General features: G+C 39.3%; 1 protein-coding gene across 1 annotated transcript in view; it reads right to left on the bottom strand.

Moving 5' to 3' along the window:
• SULF1 (sulfatase 1) overlaps positions 1-20,957 on the bottom strand; it is a 65,555-nt gene that overhangs the window by 15,139 nt on the left and 29,459 nt on the right. Inside the window, exons 5-10 of the mRNA XM_074893899.1 lie at positions 19,289-19,439; positions 18,113-18,288; positions 17,422-17,550; positions 17,100-17,156; positions 15,966-16,095; positions 2,406-2,616 (exon numbers count right to left, since the gene is read on the bottom strand). Coding sequence (XP_074750000.1) covers positions 2,406-2,616; positions 15,966-16,095; positions 17,100-17,156; positions 17,422-17,550; positions 18,113-18,288; positions 19,289-19,439 — 854 coding nt within the window. The remainder of the gene's footprint in view (positions 1-2,405; positions 2,617-15,965; positions 16,096-17,099; positions 17,157-17,421; positions 17,551-18,112; positions 18,289-19,288; positions 19,440-20,957) is intronic.

Raw genomic sequence — 20,957 nt, 5'->3', positions numbered from 1 at the left:
TGGCATTAAAAGGGCAAGAATCCATCATATATCAATGTATATGTATCTATATATACTTCAACACACACATAATCTGTATTTATGTGCACCAAAAACTTGCTGCATTGTAGAGATACAGTGAGATTTATTGTGTCACTTTTAACCATTGAAAACTCTGAACTTAGTAAGGTTACATCTCTTTTAGGTACCGTATATATGAGTCAGATTAACTAAGACAATTAACTCTTTGATGGTTTTTAATGTTCTGTACAAGAATACCCCTATTTGGGCTCAGGAAGACCTTACACTTTTTACTTCTTTTGTTAAATGCACTTGTCCCAAATGAAGCTGTTAAAACCCACAGTCAATACCACACCAAAGCATGTTCTGTCTAGCAAAACCAAACACACACAGAGTCCTAGAAATACATAATTCAACTTGAAAAAATCACTTGTAGGGCATTTCCATTTGTTACATCTATGCTGAGCACACCTTTGTCACCTAACAGTTAAATAATAATTCATGCAGCGGAAGAAAATGGGAGCTGTAAGAAAGTACTGCCTTTGGCCCGTAGCATCAGTTCCACTGCAGGTTTTATGTTAATGTATTTGAGGGACTCACATTGAACCTTCCTCAAGAATCTTTTAGAAGTGCAGACAGTGAGCCTCATTCAACTCTTCATTCAAACCACCCTGTCCTAAACTGTTTCAGCAGTTGCCTGCCAGGTGAAAAAGGGCTTCCCAGTCAAGTCAATGAAGACATTCATCTTCCTGAAGAGAAAACCCCTAGTTTCAAAGCATCTTTCTGATTTATAACCATATTACTCTCTAATAAAATAATGCAGAAAGATTCATAGGGTCAGATGGGACGGTTTCTGGCATTTTAACAGCCTCTGATAATACTACTTATTAATCAAGTGACTGAAAGAGTGGAATATATAAGCATCTTATCCAAGCATCATCTAAAAACTGATGCCTGAACTAGTCATGTCCTTAACAATGTCTCATCATGATGAGTCTTTCCCTGCTCTACTCAGAGGAGTGCTAAGGCAGATTTGGAGGAGGAGGAAGAGGGAAAAGGTGTAAGAATGTTGTAAAGGAGAAAAGCATAAGAAACAGACGTTTTCTGATGTCTCCTTCAGATGTCTTCCAGCTTTTCCCCACTTTCTCTCCTCAAGCCACTTCCCCCAGTCGCAATCCCCTTTCAGCCCTTGCTGGTGCCCCAGCAACACCATCTCTGTTCAAGGTACATGGCAGGTATTTCCCCTTGAACATATCACTTGGGGGAACATTCCCCAGTCTGAGAATCACCCTGGCACTCTGTGACATTTTCAGCTGTGACTTTTCAGCAGAGGCCTGCCTGTACACACTGTGAAGTTCCTTAGATCACACTAAACAAATGGAAGAAATTTAAGGAGCATTTAGTCTGAACAATGAGACAACTCAAGAGAGACAATATTGTGGTTGAATGTACAAAGAATACCGGGGATTTTTGTTCACATCCAGAGTGGGGGAGGCTTTAGATCAGGAAATATTTTGAATTATATTGACATTATTTTCTTATTTTGTAGACATCTGTACAGCATCTTCTAACTTTTGAGTTTCTCATGTGACTTCACCATCTTCCTGTTTTAAAGACCATCTTTATTTCATTCCCCTAGTATTCTAGATGGAGAGTGGGAGGATAAAGCCTACTCTCGAGCAAAGCCTGAAATCTGGGTCTGCTTGTATTACTATAGCTACAGAACCTCACTTTCATCACCGGGCAGATAGAAGAAAATAACTTGTTCCATTTAAAATAACGGCTTCTTTAAACAGGCTTCTTTTGTAGAGGTCATTAGCAGAAACAAATCCAAGTACTGCTGGTTCTAAACCTCTCTTGTACATTCCCTTCAGCCCACGCTCCACTAGAGGACACTGCAATCTCACTCGTGTCCCTGCGGGGATGCCGGTACTGACTCGCCGGGAAGTCCCAGCCGAGCAGCATTTCAGTCACAGCGCTGCAGTGCCTCATGTAAAAGATGGCTTTGCGATATCACCAAACGGCATGTGAATTCAGTGTTAACGATGCAAGAAAACACTTGCGTTGGCCATTTTAGCAAACAGCGGCACGGATTGATCCGCAGATGCCACCGGGCTGTCACGTCTGAGCAGCGCGATAGGTGGCACCAGAGCATCGTCATCACCGCCACCGTCACCGTCACCACCACCAGCCTAAAGATTGTTCCTCACTGTGATCCAAAGGATAAATATTGCTGTTATTATTATTGCTATTACAGAGGCAATTATGTAGAACCCGACTGCCAATTACAGTTGTATTCATCAGACACGGAGGTGAAAGCAAGAGAACACTGGTAAGCCAACCCTCTGCTGGCCATTTCCCCCCTCCTCTTTGCTGCAGAGTTCAAGAGATCAGCTAACACTTACTTTGTGCATTAGGGTTTCTCAAGAACTGTCTTTGATTTTTTCTTTGGGTCCTGCTGTTTCGGTAATCAGTGTCTCCACAGTTGCAGTCTTTACCGCTGTATCCCCGGGAGTGTATGCTGCGGGTCCTTTTTCTGATGGCAAGTATGTCACTAGATACTTTACACTTGTGAATTCGAAGTTTGCCAGAAGCATCCTCTGTGCACTGCCACTTCTGTGAGAGAGAGAAATGAAGATGAATTCCCAGCAGCCTTCCAAACCCCTGCTACTTTCAGGTGGATTGTCAAATAATCACGCAAATTTCTCTAAAAATTAAGCAGTCTCTTAAGTAACAAACTGAGAAGGGATACATTTTAGGGACTAAATTCACTCACATTCTTCTCAACATCTCTCTCATGCTAGGCAAATATCAGCTTGAATGAAATCGCTGCAAATCTGCATAAAAAAACCCAACCCAGCCAAAAAAGATATATAAATCAAGAGTATCTAGACTAAACACATCCCTGAAAGGAGCAAGTAAAAAGTCTTAATTTACTGAGCCACAGAGTACAGCTGTCAGGGCTGTTTTCACCAACTCTTTTTTTTTTCTTTGAAAAAACAAACTTTTTTTCTTTGTTCTGTGACTTGGAATTTCTAACATGATTCCACGGAAAATAAAAAAATCCCCACAAATGGAGAACTAGTTCAGTTGTAGGGTTCCTTGGAAAGAGAAGGACAAGTTGTGGATATGATTTATAGAAAAATACATAAATCACTAACAACATGTAATTTATTTCCTTACTAGTGGCCAGAGGTAAGACCTGCACCCTAAGACATGGCCCTGCAAACCATGCCACTCAGACCTGCAAACATTGTTGTCTCTACATTTTACATGACAAGGGAGAAGCCTGAAAGCTCAATACATCCAGCCAGCCTCCCTACACCCAGCAGGTGCAAGGGAGGGGAAGAACCTTAGGACAGTAAACAAATAAATTCACTTGGATAAACTCCTTTGGATACCTAAGTCTTGAGATTTGTATCAGACTTGGCAGAAAAAGGTGCAGTCTGGAAGGAGTACCTGTAAAAGGCATTGTACACATGCTGAATGTCAGAACAAGTGCGGGAGAATGAGAGGAAACAGAGTTTTTTCCAGCTTGTCTGCACAATATCTGTCTGACTTGATTATCAACATCACTGAACCAGATGGAAGATTCCAGGTGGATTTTTCCAGTGGATCCCACTATCTTCACTTTTCAAATTAAAAAGCAAGTGGGACTTTCATTTCCTTTCCACACCAAATTGTCTTAAAAATGCTAAATGTTTTTTTTTAAAAATATGGGTAGGTGCTGACAGATCAGAACTCCTTTGCCCATGTCCAAAGCTTGATTTATATGGCACTTGTAACACCCTACACAAGCTAAGAAGCCTGTGAAGATTTTAAGTCAGTTGTAGTCTGATTAACAATAGGGACAACTAGAAATAGCTATGTTTATTTATAATTTTAATACAACTATAAATGACTGTTATGCGGTGAGTTTTGTTTACTTGTGCATCTAAAACCACAATGACCAGAGTTTGCATACAAAGTAATTAAGTTTGGCTGGATAGTGTAGAGAACAAAACTCAATAATGTTATTGATAAATGGGACCTTTTAGTTGCAGTTTCAGCTAAGTTTCCCTATAATGTGTCCTTTTTTGGTTCCTATGACTGAATAGTGTATCTTTCTCTTGGCTCATTAATAATAGCAAGACACCTAGATGCTGGTCCTAATGGACTCCCCAATTTTTGAAATGGACGCTAATATCAGAGCATACACATTTCAGGAAGTGTCTTCCATTAACTAATGGCTGCTCTGGATTGTTTTGGGGGTGCTGTCAAGCTGACTGAAGAGTGAAGAAAGAAAACTAAGCCTCAGGTAGATTTGCTGACCTGATAACCTGAGAAATCAGCTGATGTGGCTCTGAACCACAGGGCCGTGAGAGCATTCTTTGGCCTAACACTTGGGCTGAGCTAAAAGATGGATCCCATTCTCAGCGACCTTGCCTGCGGATTGGTGTGACTCTGATCCCAGAACTGTAAACCATGTGTTTAAACCACTGTAAGCCATAGACTTGCACAGGTCTTATGGTTGCCTGAGAAATTACACTTGTGCCCAGACTTTCAGTGTAAACATACACCTACAAGTGACAAGGTGACTTTCTACAAGTAAAGGGGTCCAAGAGCTATAACGCTTTGCAATATTTTATTCTGCAATAGCACGTGGACTGTTCCTACTGCAGCAAGAGAAGATTGTTACAGGATAAGAACTAGCTGCACCACTATATTTCCTGTGTTTATTTGGTACATATTACATTTATAAACATATGACACTAATTTTTAATGAGTCTCAAAAGGACCATTTTAAAGTAAAATAAGTATTCTCTTTGTCTAACATTAATTATAGCAAGAGGTTCCAGGAGTGTCTTCAATAGTCATTTAGATAATTTTTAATAGTATTATGACTAACATTGAAACAAGACTCTCTGTGTCTAGTACAAGCCAATAATAGTTTTCTATTTAAAACAGGGATTAAATGTGATTCAGTTCCTCTTTTTTTTTTTGACTTTTACTTTAAAAAGTGTTATTATAAAGATGCTTCAGAGTTCTAAGATGGAATTTTTAGACTAACTTTCCTGAATCCCTGCCCATGCCAGTGTAATTGGGCACTGAGCATGCATTATGCAGTAAGTCCTAATGGTCCTTCTGCTCGTCTTTAGATCTATAAAATGCATTAATGCACATAAAAGAAGATTCTGACTGATGCACTGCCCCTTTCCCTCCCCCGTTTCCTACCTTTCTTCCTGCTATGAATAGCTAACGATTCTTTGAAATCCAGGACTATTAGATTTGTGTTTTGGGTCCCCATTTCTCCATCAATTAAAAAACTTTGGCACATACACAAACTAAATATGTCTTCATTGAATTTTAATTTGTTTTCTTATTTTCCCCATGTTTATCTTCCTTCTCATGGTGCTGTTTCACAAGACACCTAAGCTGATCTAACAATTCACTGTTGCCATAGGAATACGGGATAGTTCTAGCTTCTGGCTGCATGCTGATTTAGGAACCCCTGCACTGATTTATCCTCTCCTCAGTAGGAGAAAAGAGGACTAACTCAGAATTAAAAAAACAAAACTAATAGTAGAGAAAAAGCAGGACCCTACCACTTGGCTGCAACAAGCTGTTATATCATTTCAGTCATGTTGTGAAACTCAACCTGTGTCAGCCTTTTTCCCTGTCATTGACTCATCCTTTCCTTCTTTCATCTCATTTCATCACCTACCCTCCAGCAGCTATTTCTCTCTCACCTCAGCTCCCCACCTCCAGTTTTCCTTCTGCCTCAATTTAACTTCAGAGGGGAAGCAAACGTGGAAGGAGATCCTTAATACCCCCACACCAACAAAGTTCTGAAAACCCCCACCTAAAAGCTGGTGGAACTATCCTGCTGTGAGGGGTTTTGCTGGTTTACAGCCACTCCTAACTGAGCAGGGTCTGTTCTGCACACGTGCTTGGGGCCCTGGCTGGCTCTGCCTGTGCTGGCTGATGGCTCTTCCCAGAGTCCTCCCTGCCCCTGGCAGCAAATTGCAGAGGCACCTTGGGAGAGGTAAAGGCAAAAAAGGAAAGACCATCCTATGAGAGGCTGCTAAAGACTTTGGGAGTGCCTAGTTTGGAGAAAAAGAGGCTGAGGGGTGACCTTGTTACTCTCTACAGCTTCCTGATGAGGGGAAGTGGAGACGGAGGTGCTGATCTCCCTGGGAGCCAGTGACAGGACACATGGGAATGGTTCAAAACTGCACCAGGGGAGGTTCAGACTTGACGTTAGGAAGTATTTCTTTATCAAGAGAGTGGTCAAACACTGGAACAGTCTCCTAGGGAGGTGGTCAATGTCCCAAGCCTGCCAGTGTTTAAGAGTCATTTAGACAATGCCCTTAATAACATGCTTTAACTTCTGGTCAACCCTGAAGTGGTCAGGCAATTAGACTGAATGATCATTGTAGGTCCCTTTCAACTGAACTATTATTCTGTTCTATTCTATTCTATTCTATTCTATTCTATTCTATTCTATTCTATTCTATTCTATTCTATTCTATTCTATTCTATTCTATTCTATTCTATTCTATTCTATTCTATTCATCATTCAGAAGCTCGAGCTGCTTTAATCTCTGCCAAACCTGAAGTTTAAACACATAAGTACATGTGCCTGCTCCTCGGTGGGGAGGCAAGCACCAGAGTGCAGCAGGACTGCTGCCAGAGTTTTTCCTTGGATGATGTCATTGGCATGATGCATTTTCTTCTGGGGGTAGAAGTTTGCCCTTACAAAGTCATTTCAAAGGCAAAGGGGAGCAAATGGGCTGGTTAAAAGGGTATTGTTTGTACTTGGTGGCTTTGCTTTGTGTTGCTACTGGCACTGCTCCAGTTGCATTTAGAGCTACATGAGCAAGACAATGGCAAATGACTTCATAACTACTTTGGGTCTCAATTTCCTGGTATTAATCAGTTTGTGCCACAAGCCTTAAAATGTAGTAAGTCTATTTCATTACTGAATATAATTAAGGTATAAAAATATACATTCAGCATGAATCATTGTGATGTGCTGCACGGTGAATATCTACTTAAGCAGGATTTCAAATCAACTTTGTTTAGTTAATAGACTGTGACAGCTTTGAGAGAGTTGCTGCCCCCTTACATAGAGGGGAAATTAATTAGACAATTCATGAAAGGTGTCTTAACAATAGGCAAGCTAAGGGTTTCTATGAAACATAATTACCCTGTGTTTGCAGTAGACACTTCAGTGTTAAATATCTTGTCAGATTTTATCACAAAACTATGAAACTCTGAAAAACATGCAACTGGAACTATAACAGAGCGACAATATTTTTACAGGTGCTTTTTAATTTTCGTAATATGACTGACTATTCCTCAGCCTAGGGAATGTTAAGATAAGGCATGAAAAGGAAGACTTCATGAATTTAAACATGTCCTCAAGATCTCATTTCCCTTTTTCCCTGTTTCGAAAGGTATGATCTAAATTTGAAAACAGTTTAGATGAAGATACCACCATGGGCTGTGTATGTGTGTACCATTTTTCTCTATTAGCAGTAACCAGGTCTGAGTGAGTGTCAGGGCAGCTGATGTGATAATACTAGTAAGGGAGTCTGGTTTAGGGCTGTGCTACTGCAGTAAGAACTGAGTCCTAGTTTTACTTTCTCTGTGCCATTCAAACAGGCCATGTCACAGAGCATACTGAAAAGTGCTCTGTAATTAGTTTGCTATGGTAAATAGCACAGAGCAGCAGCAGTTTATTTCTGCTGAACTGGACCTGAATACTGAGAAATGTTTATGGGCTAAGGCTATGTCCTCCAGGCATTCCCGCAGAGCAGTCATGAACCCTGGTCCTGACCGAGGCTCCTAAATGGTCCTGGAAATATTAATCTGTGTTGTTACATCTCAGCAGTATTTGAACATTGCACATGAGTGCAGCTGTTTAACAGGGATGGTGTGCCAGGTTCGCTCAGGGAATTTGGAATTGTTGCATTTTTGTGGAACAAAAATCTTCTCCTTCATTTTAGAACTGTGTTGACATTGCCCATAAGGGCAGATCCCAATTTTTGCATCACTCCCTCATAACTGGACCACCTTCTATTGAATCATGCACAGCTCCAGAGTCTACTGACGTGAATATATTCAAAGATGGTTATTTATATACAGCCTTACCCCGCTGAGAAAGTGTTCCTGAAAAGTGCAATGGTCAGTAGTTCAACAGATAGGGAAGCAATTTGTCCTGTAGGAACTGATGTAATATAGGGGGAAATGCATAACAGACTTTAGAAATACATTCAATTAAATGCACAGGGACAGAACTGGAGGAAAAAAAGAATGAAGAAATTAATCACTGCGTAACAGAAATAACTATATGAAAATTGCCAGTTTTGAGCTACTTCGCAGCTTTTAAGCAATGAAGAAATAGAAATCAGCCTAGGAAATGTACAGACTGCATAATTTTGCATTCTTGACGTATAGACAAGATTGATTTTAAGTGTCACAGTTATAGCAGTTCTCCAGTTTATAAAAAATGCATGTACTGCATCGTCAGCTCTGGAAGTGTAGGACTTAAGTCAGGACATCAAACATTTCACCTCCATAGCATTCTCTACCAAATCTATTAGCTTGTCCATAGTTACAACTCAGCATCAACAGACTTCTGCTATTATCCAGTAAACATCCATTCTCAGGTGCAAATAGGAGCCAATGAAAAGGGTAAATTTAGTTATTAATAGCAATACTGATAATAATGTTACTATTGGGTCATATATATTTAATTTGCAGAGGATCTAGTTTACACTATATTTCACTGGATACTTTAAAATGGAAACTCCTCAAAAATAGAACCTGAAAGGAGTACTACAGAAAGTGCTAAAAATTATTCTTGCATAATCTGTGCTTTCTGTCTAAACATTTTTGGTACATAAAATTGCTTTTTAAGGTGCCATTCTACCAAAAAGTCTTTCTGTTAGACAAGATTGATAAGATGGTGGTAAAAATGCTGAACATAGCCGTGCATTGAAAGAGATGAAACCAGCAAAACCAGTGATCTTCCCAGACTGGAATATATCTGGATTTTATCTAGAGTAGAGCTGGTACTTCAGATTAAAAATTGCTTAAATTTGAAGAACTGTCAAATCTGAAAAGACCTGTCCTCTGTTTAATAGGAAACTTAAATATTTAGGCTGAAATGTGAAATATTTAGGCTGAAATATGAAATACCATGATTTGAAGGATTATTTGTAGAGATAAAGGAACTTATCTTCATATTTGGTTTTAACCATAAACAGAGTGGTATTTTAATAAGGGGTATCATAATTTCTGGAAATTCCTGTGAATTCTTGAGCAACTAAGTTGCAGGCTTGTTTCTGTCAACTATGAGGGATGACTGCAGGGTCTAAAGCGAGCAATAGCTGCAAGAACTATTCTCAAAAGCACTGAAATATGTGCTTAGTTTTAAGCACATGACTGGTCCCAAACACATGTGCTTCCAGTTAATTCTGTGTATAGATGCTCTGCTGAATTATGACTAAGAAAAGGTGGTATCAGTGGGCAGATGATGAAGAAGAACCAGCTTTGAATTGATGTTCTGGTAAAACAGGTTGATCACCAGTGCCTTTTGACTCCTTCAAGTCCGGAGGTTGTTCTGAAACCGGGAGGATCCATGAATGATATTTATATGCCATATCATAATTTTAGTTGGGTTTTAGTGGGTGCTTGGGGTCTGGCTGTCAGTGGCTGGCCAGCCATCTGACACTTCTGGCTGGCTCTTACCAGCTTATGTGTTTTTATTCATACTCCACAGCTGGTCATAAAGCTGACCTTTACAAATGTATGGTCTGTGATGTTTATTTTATGAGAACATAGATACTTGAGCCAAACCAGACTACAGCTAATAAGCCCCATTCTAATTTCCTTTACAGTATTATCTGTAAGCTGATTGATGGCAAGTGTTCTTTTAATATTACAAATATATGTGCTTTCGACTGAATGCTGATATGATAATGTGATAAATATGAATATTAACAATAAAATTAAATTCTTATGCTAGATTTTTAAATAGCAAAGGATACATGAGAAATAAGAGGTATGTACAGATTATATAACATGCTCTTTGGATCAGAGCCAGAAGAATTTTGCACATTTACCACAGAGCTGATGCTTGGATTCAACAGCATGTCTCCAGTGACTACCTGTAAAGCCTTAAATAGCTGTAAAATACACTGAGACCTAATCTAACTAAAATTTCACTGTACGGTCTTCAGACGTATTCTCCAAACAGAACATTATGTCTTTAGGGCAGTTTCAGGATACATTTTCTCAGGAGGAAACACAATATTCTGCATCTCTAAAGCTAAAGTGCATGAAAAAATAGCACAAGGTAGGTTAGCGGCTACGGCATGTCTAGCTCAGTTTGAGTTCATGGGCATGCATGTGTACAAACACGGGCAGCATGATGCATTTTTCCATTCTGCCCACTCTCAGTGCACATTGGAGCTGGCAACAGACCACAGATCTTTACAAGTTTCAGACCTTTGCTGTTCACAAACTGACAGGTAGTTCCAAGCAGATGGTAGGAGATCTATGCCCATAAAATAAACAGACCTGTGTCTGGGTTTGGCTGCTGAGTCATCCAACCTAAGAGCTGAAATTTTAAACACAAAGCTTCACAGTCGTCATTTTGGGATGGTGGCTTTTTTTTTTTTTTTTTTTTCCCCTGAAAAGATTGTGGTTTGTGTAATATTTGTAAGAGGATAAAAACGCATGTTTGGTTATGGGTTTGATATTGATTATAAATAATATATTGAACAGTACACTGGAGACACCCAGCCTATCAGTCAACAGACCTCAAAAGGTAACTGCTATCTGGGAAACAGAGTTAAGGCCCAGAAGTCTAAATTATGCCTCAGGAAAATTCCTATGACTCAGACTGGTAGAGAGAAAAAGAATAAATACTTATGAATTAACTCAACTTATTAATTACACGTTTAGGTAAGGGAAGAAAGAAAGAAAAAGTATAAATGAAAACACAGTTAACATGCTTTTATTTGATATTTGCTAAGTATCCAGAAGAATTTCATGGGTGAGAAGATGGAGTCAGTTCAACAAAAATAACCTGCCAGAGGATTTAAGAGCAGCTTGCCTCTAAAACCTGCTGAACTAACATATATTCTCATCTTAGGTTATTTCAGTGGAAATCTGAGAAGAGATTTGTGTGATGATAAGGTTGCATTAATCTAGAGAAACATTTGATCACATGCTACTATTTCTGTTCTATTGCAAATTAACAAAGTTTAAGTTCAAAGTTTGCACCAATTGTTTCCCATTTCGAAACAACAACAGGGGTAGCAATGCTGCAGATGAATAGATATTTCTATACTGTGTATCCTATTACAGTAAAGCTAGGAGGGGAAATACATATAAATGAAATATAAAAAAAAGCCCCTGCAAACCATTTAAGTGCTAGAACCCATCAATAGTCACTACTAAACCAACTGGGCTCAATCAGGTGACCTCAGTAAGTTTCACCACATAAACTGGTGACAAATTTGGCATACAAACTACAAAGGAAACCTCCGTTCCCATCATAATTTCTTGAGCGCTCTCTGGGATGTGAAAGAGGGACCACAAAGGAAACTTCTACTCTGCCCCAAGCCCCAAAACTGAGCAGAGAGCCCACCCTGCTGCTGCTCCCTTTGCAGGGGGAGTGAACCTGACCTGAGTGTGATGGGACCGACTGTGCTGTTGGTCAACAGCTGGGTCAGGGCGGGAGCTGAAATCTAGCCTGTATCCAAATACAATATGGGCAGGTGACTCAGAACTCACAAGATGGACAAAATTAACAACACTTCCCAAGTTATGAAGCTGAGGAGGAGGAAGAAAGCATAAAATCCTCAAGTCCAGGTATTAAGCAAGCAAAAAAATAAGAGCATGTGCAATTGCTGGAAGGAACATGTGGAGCTCATTTAGTCCAACCTCCTCCTCAAAGTAGGAACTACAGTATTATGTTTTGAGAGTATCCCTAGATGGACCTTTCACAGCCTCTTTGGGCTCCAGTGCTTAATCATTCTTATGGTAACACTTTTTTCCACACACCTTGTCAGACTTTCCCTTGCTGCAACTTGCCTGTTGCTGATAGCCGTTTTGCTGTGCACCTCCAAGAAGTGCCTGGCTCTGTTTTCTCTCTAATTAGCCATTAGGTAGTTGAAGGAAGCAATTAGATTCCCCCTTTGTCTTCTGTTCTCCTGGCTAAACAAACCTCTGCCCCTCCTCAGTACTTCCTTCCCATCCCTGGGGTCCTCCAACTGACTTGCTCCAATTTACCAAAGTCCCTCTGTTAATGGAGGTCCCAGCCCAAATGCAGCACTCCAGCTGCAGCCCCCAAGCACCAAGGAGAGGCAAGTACTCCCTTCCCATGACCTGTTTTAGCTGTGCTCTTGTGAACGCAGCTCAGCAGGCGTTGTCCTCTCCTCCATGAGGGCTCGCTGCTGATCCAAGTTAATGACTGCCTGCGTATAACTCAAAAGTGAATGTATCCATGCAGTGGTGCACATCTCATTTCTGATGTGTTCTCAAGGAGGTGAGTGAACTTTAGGAAACTGTCCTCCCATAAAGGGCATTTTGAACAAAAAGCAAGGAGAGGGTGCTCTACAATGAAAGTGATGCAATCTGTCAATGGTGCTAAAAAATTTAAACTAAAAAAATCACAGTGAAAGTAGTTTAACTCAATTTTGTATATGCATTTTATAACTATTTTTTTAATGAATAAAAAAAAATTTTGAACCCCAAAGTCTTGATGATTTGCAGTTAAATGTAATCTATAATCTAAATTTTCCATCTCTTTTTGGTAAATAGTATTTTGGATTTAAAGTATGGAATAATTATAGCAATTATGCAGTGGTTAAATATTTTCTTTTTTTTCCATTTTTTAGGTTTACTTACTTTTGGATAGACATTGAACATACATAGAAAAAATTTAAATTTTGAAACTTTTAATTAAAAAAAGTCTTTACTATGATAGATTCTTTCTTTTTTCTTTTTTCTTTTTTTCTTTTTTTTATTTAGAGGTTACTTATTAAATAGAAAATAAGCTGAAGCAATTATTTCCCTGAGTACTACATCCTTCGAGATTTTGGAACTAGAAGGTAACAGAATCACAACTCATTTTAATATAAGAAAACCAAATTTTTTTCCTTTTCAACCTCCAATTGTGTTCTTCATTTCAAATGAACTAGATACTGATTAAAGTAAATTAAAATGAAGAACAAGCTCTAAATGTACTAGACAGTAATTGGTGTATTAATTCCCCAAATACTTGTTCTTAGTTCCAGACATTTAGCAGCAGACCAGTAATTTCAGTATTTAAAAATCTGTCAGCAGTCACTCATTCTGTGAAGGCGATTTTAATTTAAGGCAATTTTAACTGCAACTGATTAGGGTAAATGTAGGAAGTATTATAAACCATCATAATTAAAATGAATTTTTTTTATATGTATACACCTATGTAATTGGAATTAAAAATACTAATCTCAAAAGAGAAAACAAAGTTAAGACCTGCATAACAATATTTCCTCTTTCTCTCTTCCAAGAGGTGCAAAATGACTATGGCAAATCTGCTGGAGGAACTTCATATTAAACTATGATGCCTCGTATTGCATATTGAAAACCATCTGGGCTAAAGTAAAATTATTTGGCCTATTAACTTTTAGTTTTCTTTAAGAACTTTTCTGCATGGAAAAAATCCAGCAGACACTTATTTCACACTGCAGTGCCTCACTGAAGTTCATGTTATTCCAGTGTTGCTCTTTAAATTCTCAGGGCTGGCACAGGAGTGAATGGGGCAGGAGAAATGGGTCCATACACCATGGGCTGAATGAGCCCAGGGGATGCGTTACCACTCCTTGTGATGCTCTGTCTGACGGGAGGTTTCTGTAGGCACATTTAACTCCGGCATCCCTGCAGGAAGCCTTTGGGGTGTTAGAAGTATCACGGACAACTTTGGTCTCTTTGTTTAAGAAAATGATTTATGTACACCAATACCTAGGCCTGAAAATTGGTCTTAAAAAGGTCAGTTCAACCCTGTCCTTCCTTCAGCCATGAGGGATGGCTGCTGAGCTCTGTGGAGCCAACACATCTTCTGTATTTAAAGGACCTCGATGGGAGTTTGTAGGTGGGAGAGCTGCTGTCAAACAAAACACCATTGCTCTTGTAAGCTCTTTGCTGACTCAAGGCCTTCCCCCTTCCCACTTTGATCAAACGGGATTCACCATTATGGGATGGAAAGACAAGTCTACCACAGTGGGCTGGGAACAGGGCTGTGAGCAGTGTTTCCTACTGCTTCAGGTGTGATATCTGGTCAAGACACTTAACCTTTTCTATTCACATGTGGAAAAGTAAAGTTATTCCAAACCTGGATTTTGGCATAAGAGGTAATAAATATAAGAAATAATTGCAAAGAAAATATTTTGGTATTTTAAAACTAAACATTTTAGCGTCTAACAGTCTAAATGACTCCATTGATCTCCTTTAGATTTTTATAAAAATGTTCAGTTTTTCAAATTTAATCTCTGTTTACAATGGCAGTGTTTGAACTCCTGAAAACTTTGCCCTTGGGTGAGACTGTGATATTGTGTATATCCCTTCAAAAGTGGCTGCGTTTAAGGAGCATGTGTGAGGTGAGAGCTGTGGCAGAGGACATGAGCAAGGATGTGCCAGCCAAAACATATTCCAGTCCAATCAGGGATTAACTGAGATTTACTGTAATGTTACGCTCTAATGAACAAGAAGGGGAAAGGTAGGGATGGAACATTTCTCTAAGTGAGTGAGTTCTCCCCAGCACCATCCAGTTTGCTGTGCAGAGATCTACCTGCCCTGGGCGAAGCGCCATGGGTGGCTGCAGATGGAAGCAGAGCACAGCAAAGGCTTTATGCCCCCGTGCAAAACAGTTTACCAATATTTCAGTACTGGGCCTACGACTGGCTGCGGTGGTCTGAGCAAACATCTGAGGGAAAGGCGCAAATGTCTGCCTGGGACAAATCACCTCACACTCCTCCAGAGAGGTGTGTGGGGACAGGGATGGAGGGGGAGGACAGCAAGGCAGGCGTGAGCTGCTGCCTGGGGCCCCCAGCATGTGCCTGGTTGGAGGTGGTGCTCGTGAGAAGTCATACAGCACCCTGTTGCGTCTTCCCAGTAAATTCATCTTCATATGTTACCATGGGTATAGCATTAATTCAGAATGGTTTGAAGAGAATCTGGGGCCAGACTCACTTTTTCTTAATTTAGCTCCTTGCCTGTATACGCATTACAGAGCTGTAGATGTAAACATACTAGTCAGGGGTGCAGTAACTGGTTTTATGAGCAGGCAACTAGACATTTGTGTCAGAGTCAGGCATTATACTGAGATCATTAAGGTTACAAGAAGGAAAAATAATGCTTGGGTATGAGTATCACTGTCTTAATCCTTACAGTGACCTTAAACAGCAAGTGTTTCTGAGAAGGGGTCCCTTCTATTAAAGGTGTTTCAATAAATAATGAAGCATGATGATTACCAAGTGTGTTGTCCAGTTGTTCATCCCAATAAACAAAATCATGTGTAACTGTAGGACTAACCACTTTGCTTCAGTAATTCTGAATCAGTCCAGTGAGCGCAAACTTTTGCTGCTCAAAAAGGTTCTCTCGCTTATTCATATTTGTCACTGACTTATCCTGCTTATTTAGCAATACACTGAAGCAAAGAAAAAGTAGTCATTTCATGTTATATTTGAGCATGGGAGTTTCACCATAAACCCTGTACTGAGACAGCAAACAAAGGACCAACCCACAAACTCCTTAAATTTGACTGTTTAGAGCAATTTGTGTCTGGTTTTCTTTGCTCTGAAGATATTCAGCGATGGTCTTCTAAATATCTTCCAAATGACATATTTTTCAAATTTTTTTGACACATAGTGAAAAATAGGTATTTCCCTGTGGCACGTAAAAGACTGCAGTTTTTTGTGGCTTACCTGTCCTGGTTGTTCACAAGCTGTCTGGTATCTTGCTTGTTGGCATAATTCTTTTACTCTCTCATATTTTGGTAGTTGATTAGACTGCTGAGTGTTTTTGTTGGGCTCCTCCTTCTTGCGTAGAAATTTGCTTTAAAAAAAATAAAGTTGAATATTTTAGATACATTCTACTAAACTCTGGAGATTATGAATTTAACTGGAAAAGCAAAGCTACTTGAAGATTTAATGTTTTCTCAGGGAAAAAAAATCCTCACATTTCTGTTACTGACCTTCAATGTAGGTCATGTATTGAAAAAAAGGCCCAGGTGATTTGCTGGAAATTGCCCAAAGAGAAATAAGGCTTGCTGAAATACATTTAACTGATACAGTTCAGCACCATTCATACATAAATGTATGTTCTTTCACAAAGCAAAACACACTGAAGCAGTACTCTCCTGTCTGAAAAGCCCATCTGAAGACACTACAGGGCTTCCATACTCCTCCAGCACTAGTTTGGCTGTATCTTATATGTTATAATGTGTCTTATATGCACTGTTTTATACTACATCACACAAGATTTCCATAATCTGTAAAGCTCTAAAGTGCCACGAGGAAATTGCTGCAAAGTTTTTACCCAGAGAAAATTTTCACTGCAGTAACTGGCAATGTGAGAGGGTGTAGAAAGGTATCAGTAAAAGGAGGAGCAGTTATAGTCATAAATCTCATTTGCACATAAGTCTTTTGTTAGCTAGAACAAAAATGAAGAATGATTTTGATATATGATGGAAAATAAAAAATCATTTGATAAGAGGATTCTGCACAGCTGGATTTGAAACAGACATTTGGTGAGAAAATGAGTCATGATGACATAAGTGGGCACAAGTACAATGTTAGAGAAAGAGGAGGTACAGGCTAGGAGAGTCACCAGAAAAGTATGCTTTAAAATTTCTTCAGAGGTAGGGATTTGGGAGCACAGCAGCTTGCAAAGCCAGTGGTGGGAAACTAGGAAACACGTCAGGCCTGTAAGTTTGCTTCTGAAATTTATTACTTCTCTAACCATAAAAAGGAAGAGGAGGGAGCAGAAAGGAAAGCATGTACAAGAGAGTGTTCCCAGCAGACAGGCTCTCCCAAAACTCTCTCACCCCTAATAATTACCCTCTTTCCACCAGAAATGTGTCACGCCAAATTTTGGTCTTCTTGTTTGTTCGAAACCTGAAAGAAAAATAATAATATTTACTGCTGGCACCTATGTATAGCACTGCTAGTGTTAACAATTTATTTTTGAAAAAACACCTCTCCACTTATATATACCTTCAATTTTATAGATGTGCTATTTAAAAGACTCTTCAAATGTGAAAGTTGTGGTCATTGGCATGACACAGCTCTTTTTCTGTGAAAATGAGCTCTTTTTCCACTTAGTTGTTGATTTACTTAAGTGTTTGCTTCTGAACTGGCTAAAAAAAATGCTAGGACCCACCTGTTTCCTGGTCTCTCCAAGTCCAGAAGCTTTAGGACAGATTTGCCATCCATATCTGGAGGTGTGTCAAGTCCTGCTATATCCAGAATTGTTGGAGCAAGATCTATATTCAGAACTATCTGAGGCACTCTGCAAATCAACAGAAAAGGTCATAGTTGTCATGTGTTTGATATGTAAGTCTTCACATTCTCTTGGAAATAGAATGGTAATTAATGTTTATCAGGGGCTTTGAAGATGTAAAGCTCTACAGAAGTGCTAAATTCAGAAAATCCTCTTTGAAGTCTACACCTCAGAACAGCAGGCCAGTACTGCAGACTGTCATCACAAAGAAAAAACTAAGCCCAATAAAACAAGGCGGTGCAGTAGCCACATTACTCTTATGTCATTGACAATGAGGGCATGATGCCATCCATTCTGCTAAGCCAGAAGGTGAACAGTAAAGATGAGCACCTACTTTTTAAAAGCAAAGCCCAAAGCTTAACCCTACAGGACTATGCATTATACAATTTTCTCATCTCCATTATAACTTAATAACATGGAAAATGAAAGATGTGCCTTTTCATAAGACACATTGCTCTGCAATAGTAGCATATCCTTTATGAAATGAAACTAGACAGGGTGAAAATTACATGCTCTTAGAAACATTTTATAGTAGGTTCAACAGCTGTGCTAGAGACGTAAGAGAACGTACACTGATCCTGGCTCTACACTTGGACCACGAATAAAGAAAGGAACTCGAATATCAAAGTCATATGGCATTGACTTCCCCTTGACCAGTCCGAACTGCCCAATATGGTAACCATGGTCAGCAGTGTAAATAACGTAGGTATTCTCCAGCTCTCCCATCTCTGCAAGCATTTGGTATAACTGCAACACAGCATAGGAAAAACTCTGAATTAAATGTAGCAAAACATGTTTTGTGCATAATCATGTATAACCATCATTTTACTCCTTTAAGTTCACAGAATCATACATGATATCAATGAGGTTGTTGAAACAGACATTCTAGGGATGGACATTTTTACATCTCATCTTTACTGTGCTGCCAAAAAATTCAACTTACAAGTTAAATTTCACATTTGACAGAGGGGAAAATTAAACAGGTCCAGAAAATTAAAAAGCAAAATATGGTACTACTAATGTACTTGCATTAGTATGTCCAAAAGTCATTGTGTACTCAAACACAGCTTGGGAAAAAAGTCTGCTACAGCTTTATGGCAAATGGTACTCAGATTTGATTTACTGTGTTAGTCTACAACTTTCTCATTCCTTACAGTTGTGGGCTTGGGAAAAGGCTGTAAATTTTTATTAAAGTTTAAAGAAATCTCTCTTGGGGAAGATATTTGGTCATGGTGCTTGATTTTTGAACAAAAAGTCATGCAAAGTACACCTAATAGTTCATGTATCATGTTACCTATAATTAGCTGTACACTGCATTGCCTAACTTCTGCAAACACTAGCAGACTGACACCTGAGTTGCTGAGATTTGTCAATTCCCAGATTTCAGCTGAAGGATGAACTGTGAAGGGAGTGTGTGAAATGAATAGAAGTTGTCATGTGCACACCTGTCTCTATCCATGTGGACATGCAGGTGATGCAACTTTGGTTAATACCAGGCTTTATATTAGGCCCAGTGACTTTTCCTTTTAAAAAAGATAATCAGTTTATTCAAGCAACAATTAAAAGAAGTGGACAAGGAGCTTGGCACTATGTTGCAGAAAAGCAGAGTTCATTTCTACTGGGTATATGTGGAGTAATTCTTTGTAGTCCAAAGGCTTTCTCCAGGCTGTGGTTGGTGAAGGTAAAGAAGGAATTAATTTTGTTACCGACTAATAAGATTGTATTCGCAGTAGTTTCTTGAACTCACTCTTTCCATAGAGTCATCAACTGACATCAGGGTCTGAAGTCTTTTGCGCTGCAAGACGTTTGTAAACTCCATGTGGATAGGCAGCATGGGCCCCGTGTACTGCATGATCCAGTGCTTATCCATGTTTGGTGCATAGTTATAGCTGGGAGTGCTGGGAGGAAAAGAAAGGATCTGAAAAGTTGTGCAGCATTGCAAGCATTGGAGGAAGGTGGGAACGAGGAAGGTGGGAACTTCTCTAACACAGGAATAGCCAACAAAAAGTTAAATCACATATTCCATGTGGTAGCTGGTATTTCTAGTGTCAAATATCAATAAACATCACTTCAGTGGCTTCCGAGCTTCATTGGTTCATATATCACTTCCTCAACATTTTTAACCACTTGCTTTCTGAGCTTTCTTTCAGGCTCAAAGACCACTACCAGATCCAGGTTAATATTTGGGATATGGCAAAACTATTTCTCAAAAGAATCTAACCATTAAAAATGCTTATCTGAATGATGCATCCCATAAAGATAAGCAGAAAAATGAAGAAATTCAGAGATCAGTGATGAGTACTTCCCATAGTATTAATGTAAATTGCCCTGATGCTTCCAGTGGGGAAATTACCTTTATATTAGCACAAGTTAAATGAAACTCACAAGAAAGATATTTTCCTGTGGGATAAAGAAATTTAGTAGTCAGTACTAAGTTAAAACCAGTAACACTAGTGTTACCAGCTTTTAAGATGTCCCAAGGAGCGAAAGCACTGACGTTTTACCCCTTCCCATCACTAAAGGTGAGTGCAGGCATTGACAGGACCCTGACTGCAATCCCTCTGGGGCTGGTTGCCTGGTGCAGGGTCAGCTCTGATAGGAAGCTATGTTGTTGCCTTGAAGGAGAGAGCTGCGAAAGTGCTGCAGCCAGTGCTGTTGACTCCAGACTCATGTTCAATCTCCACCACTTGTCCTTGGTCATCATCTGAGCCACACACCAGTGACGCCTGTGGTAGACGTGCAAATTCCACCCATATGAAAACAACATTTATTTATACACTAAATACTATTGAGGTGTTATTTTTTCAGTGTGAATGCAAAGCACAGTGAATTACCAGCATAACATGAACTATGACAACAATATTGAACTAATACTGCTATCGATACGAGTACTAAGAAAAAGTATGGCACAGAGTCCTACTAAAGCAAAGAATGATGCATTAGGAGTTTGCACAAACATCAGAGGAAAGATTTAAGAGAGATGTTCTATCCACAGACAGTGAAATTTTGAAAGATATCGTATAAGAAACAAGAACATGTTAACAAATAATCACCTCTGAAGGAGAGGTACTGAAAAAATACAGCAAGTAAACTTGCTGTACAAATATGCATGATACAAAAGCTATCCATCAATCCTGTTTTTATGCCTAACATGTATGATAACTAAAAGGTGAAGAGAAACCAAACAAAATCCATGTCCCGTAATGGTTTCACCTATGTATGAGCAGTTTTCGTCTCTATCACTTGCAGAATCTAGACTTTGTCATCTTGATGAAGTTCTTTGGGTTTTATTTTTCCCGGTTTCTAATACACTGCAGAACATGATACATGTATTGCAGCATTACCTTTGAAAAATACATGTAAATAGAAAATGAAAAAATGCTGTTGTATGATTGGATTAGTTTGATTCCTATGGT

The sequence above is a fragment of the Strix uralensis genome, chromosome 1 (assembly GCF_047716275.1).
Source record: "Strix uralensis isolate ZFMK-TIS-50842 chromosome 1, bStrUra1, whole genome shotgun sequence".
Classification (NCBI taxonomy): Eukaryota; Metazoa; Chordata; class Aves; order Strigiformes; family Strigidae; genus Strix; species Strix uralensis.
Note: the sequence above shows the minus strand (reverse complement) of the source record. Positions and strands in the feature narration are given on the sequence as shown.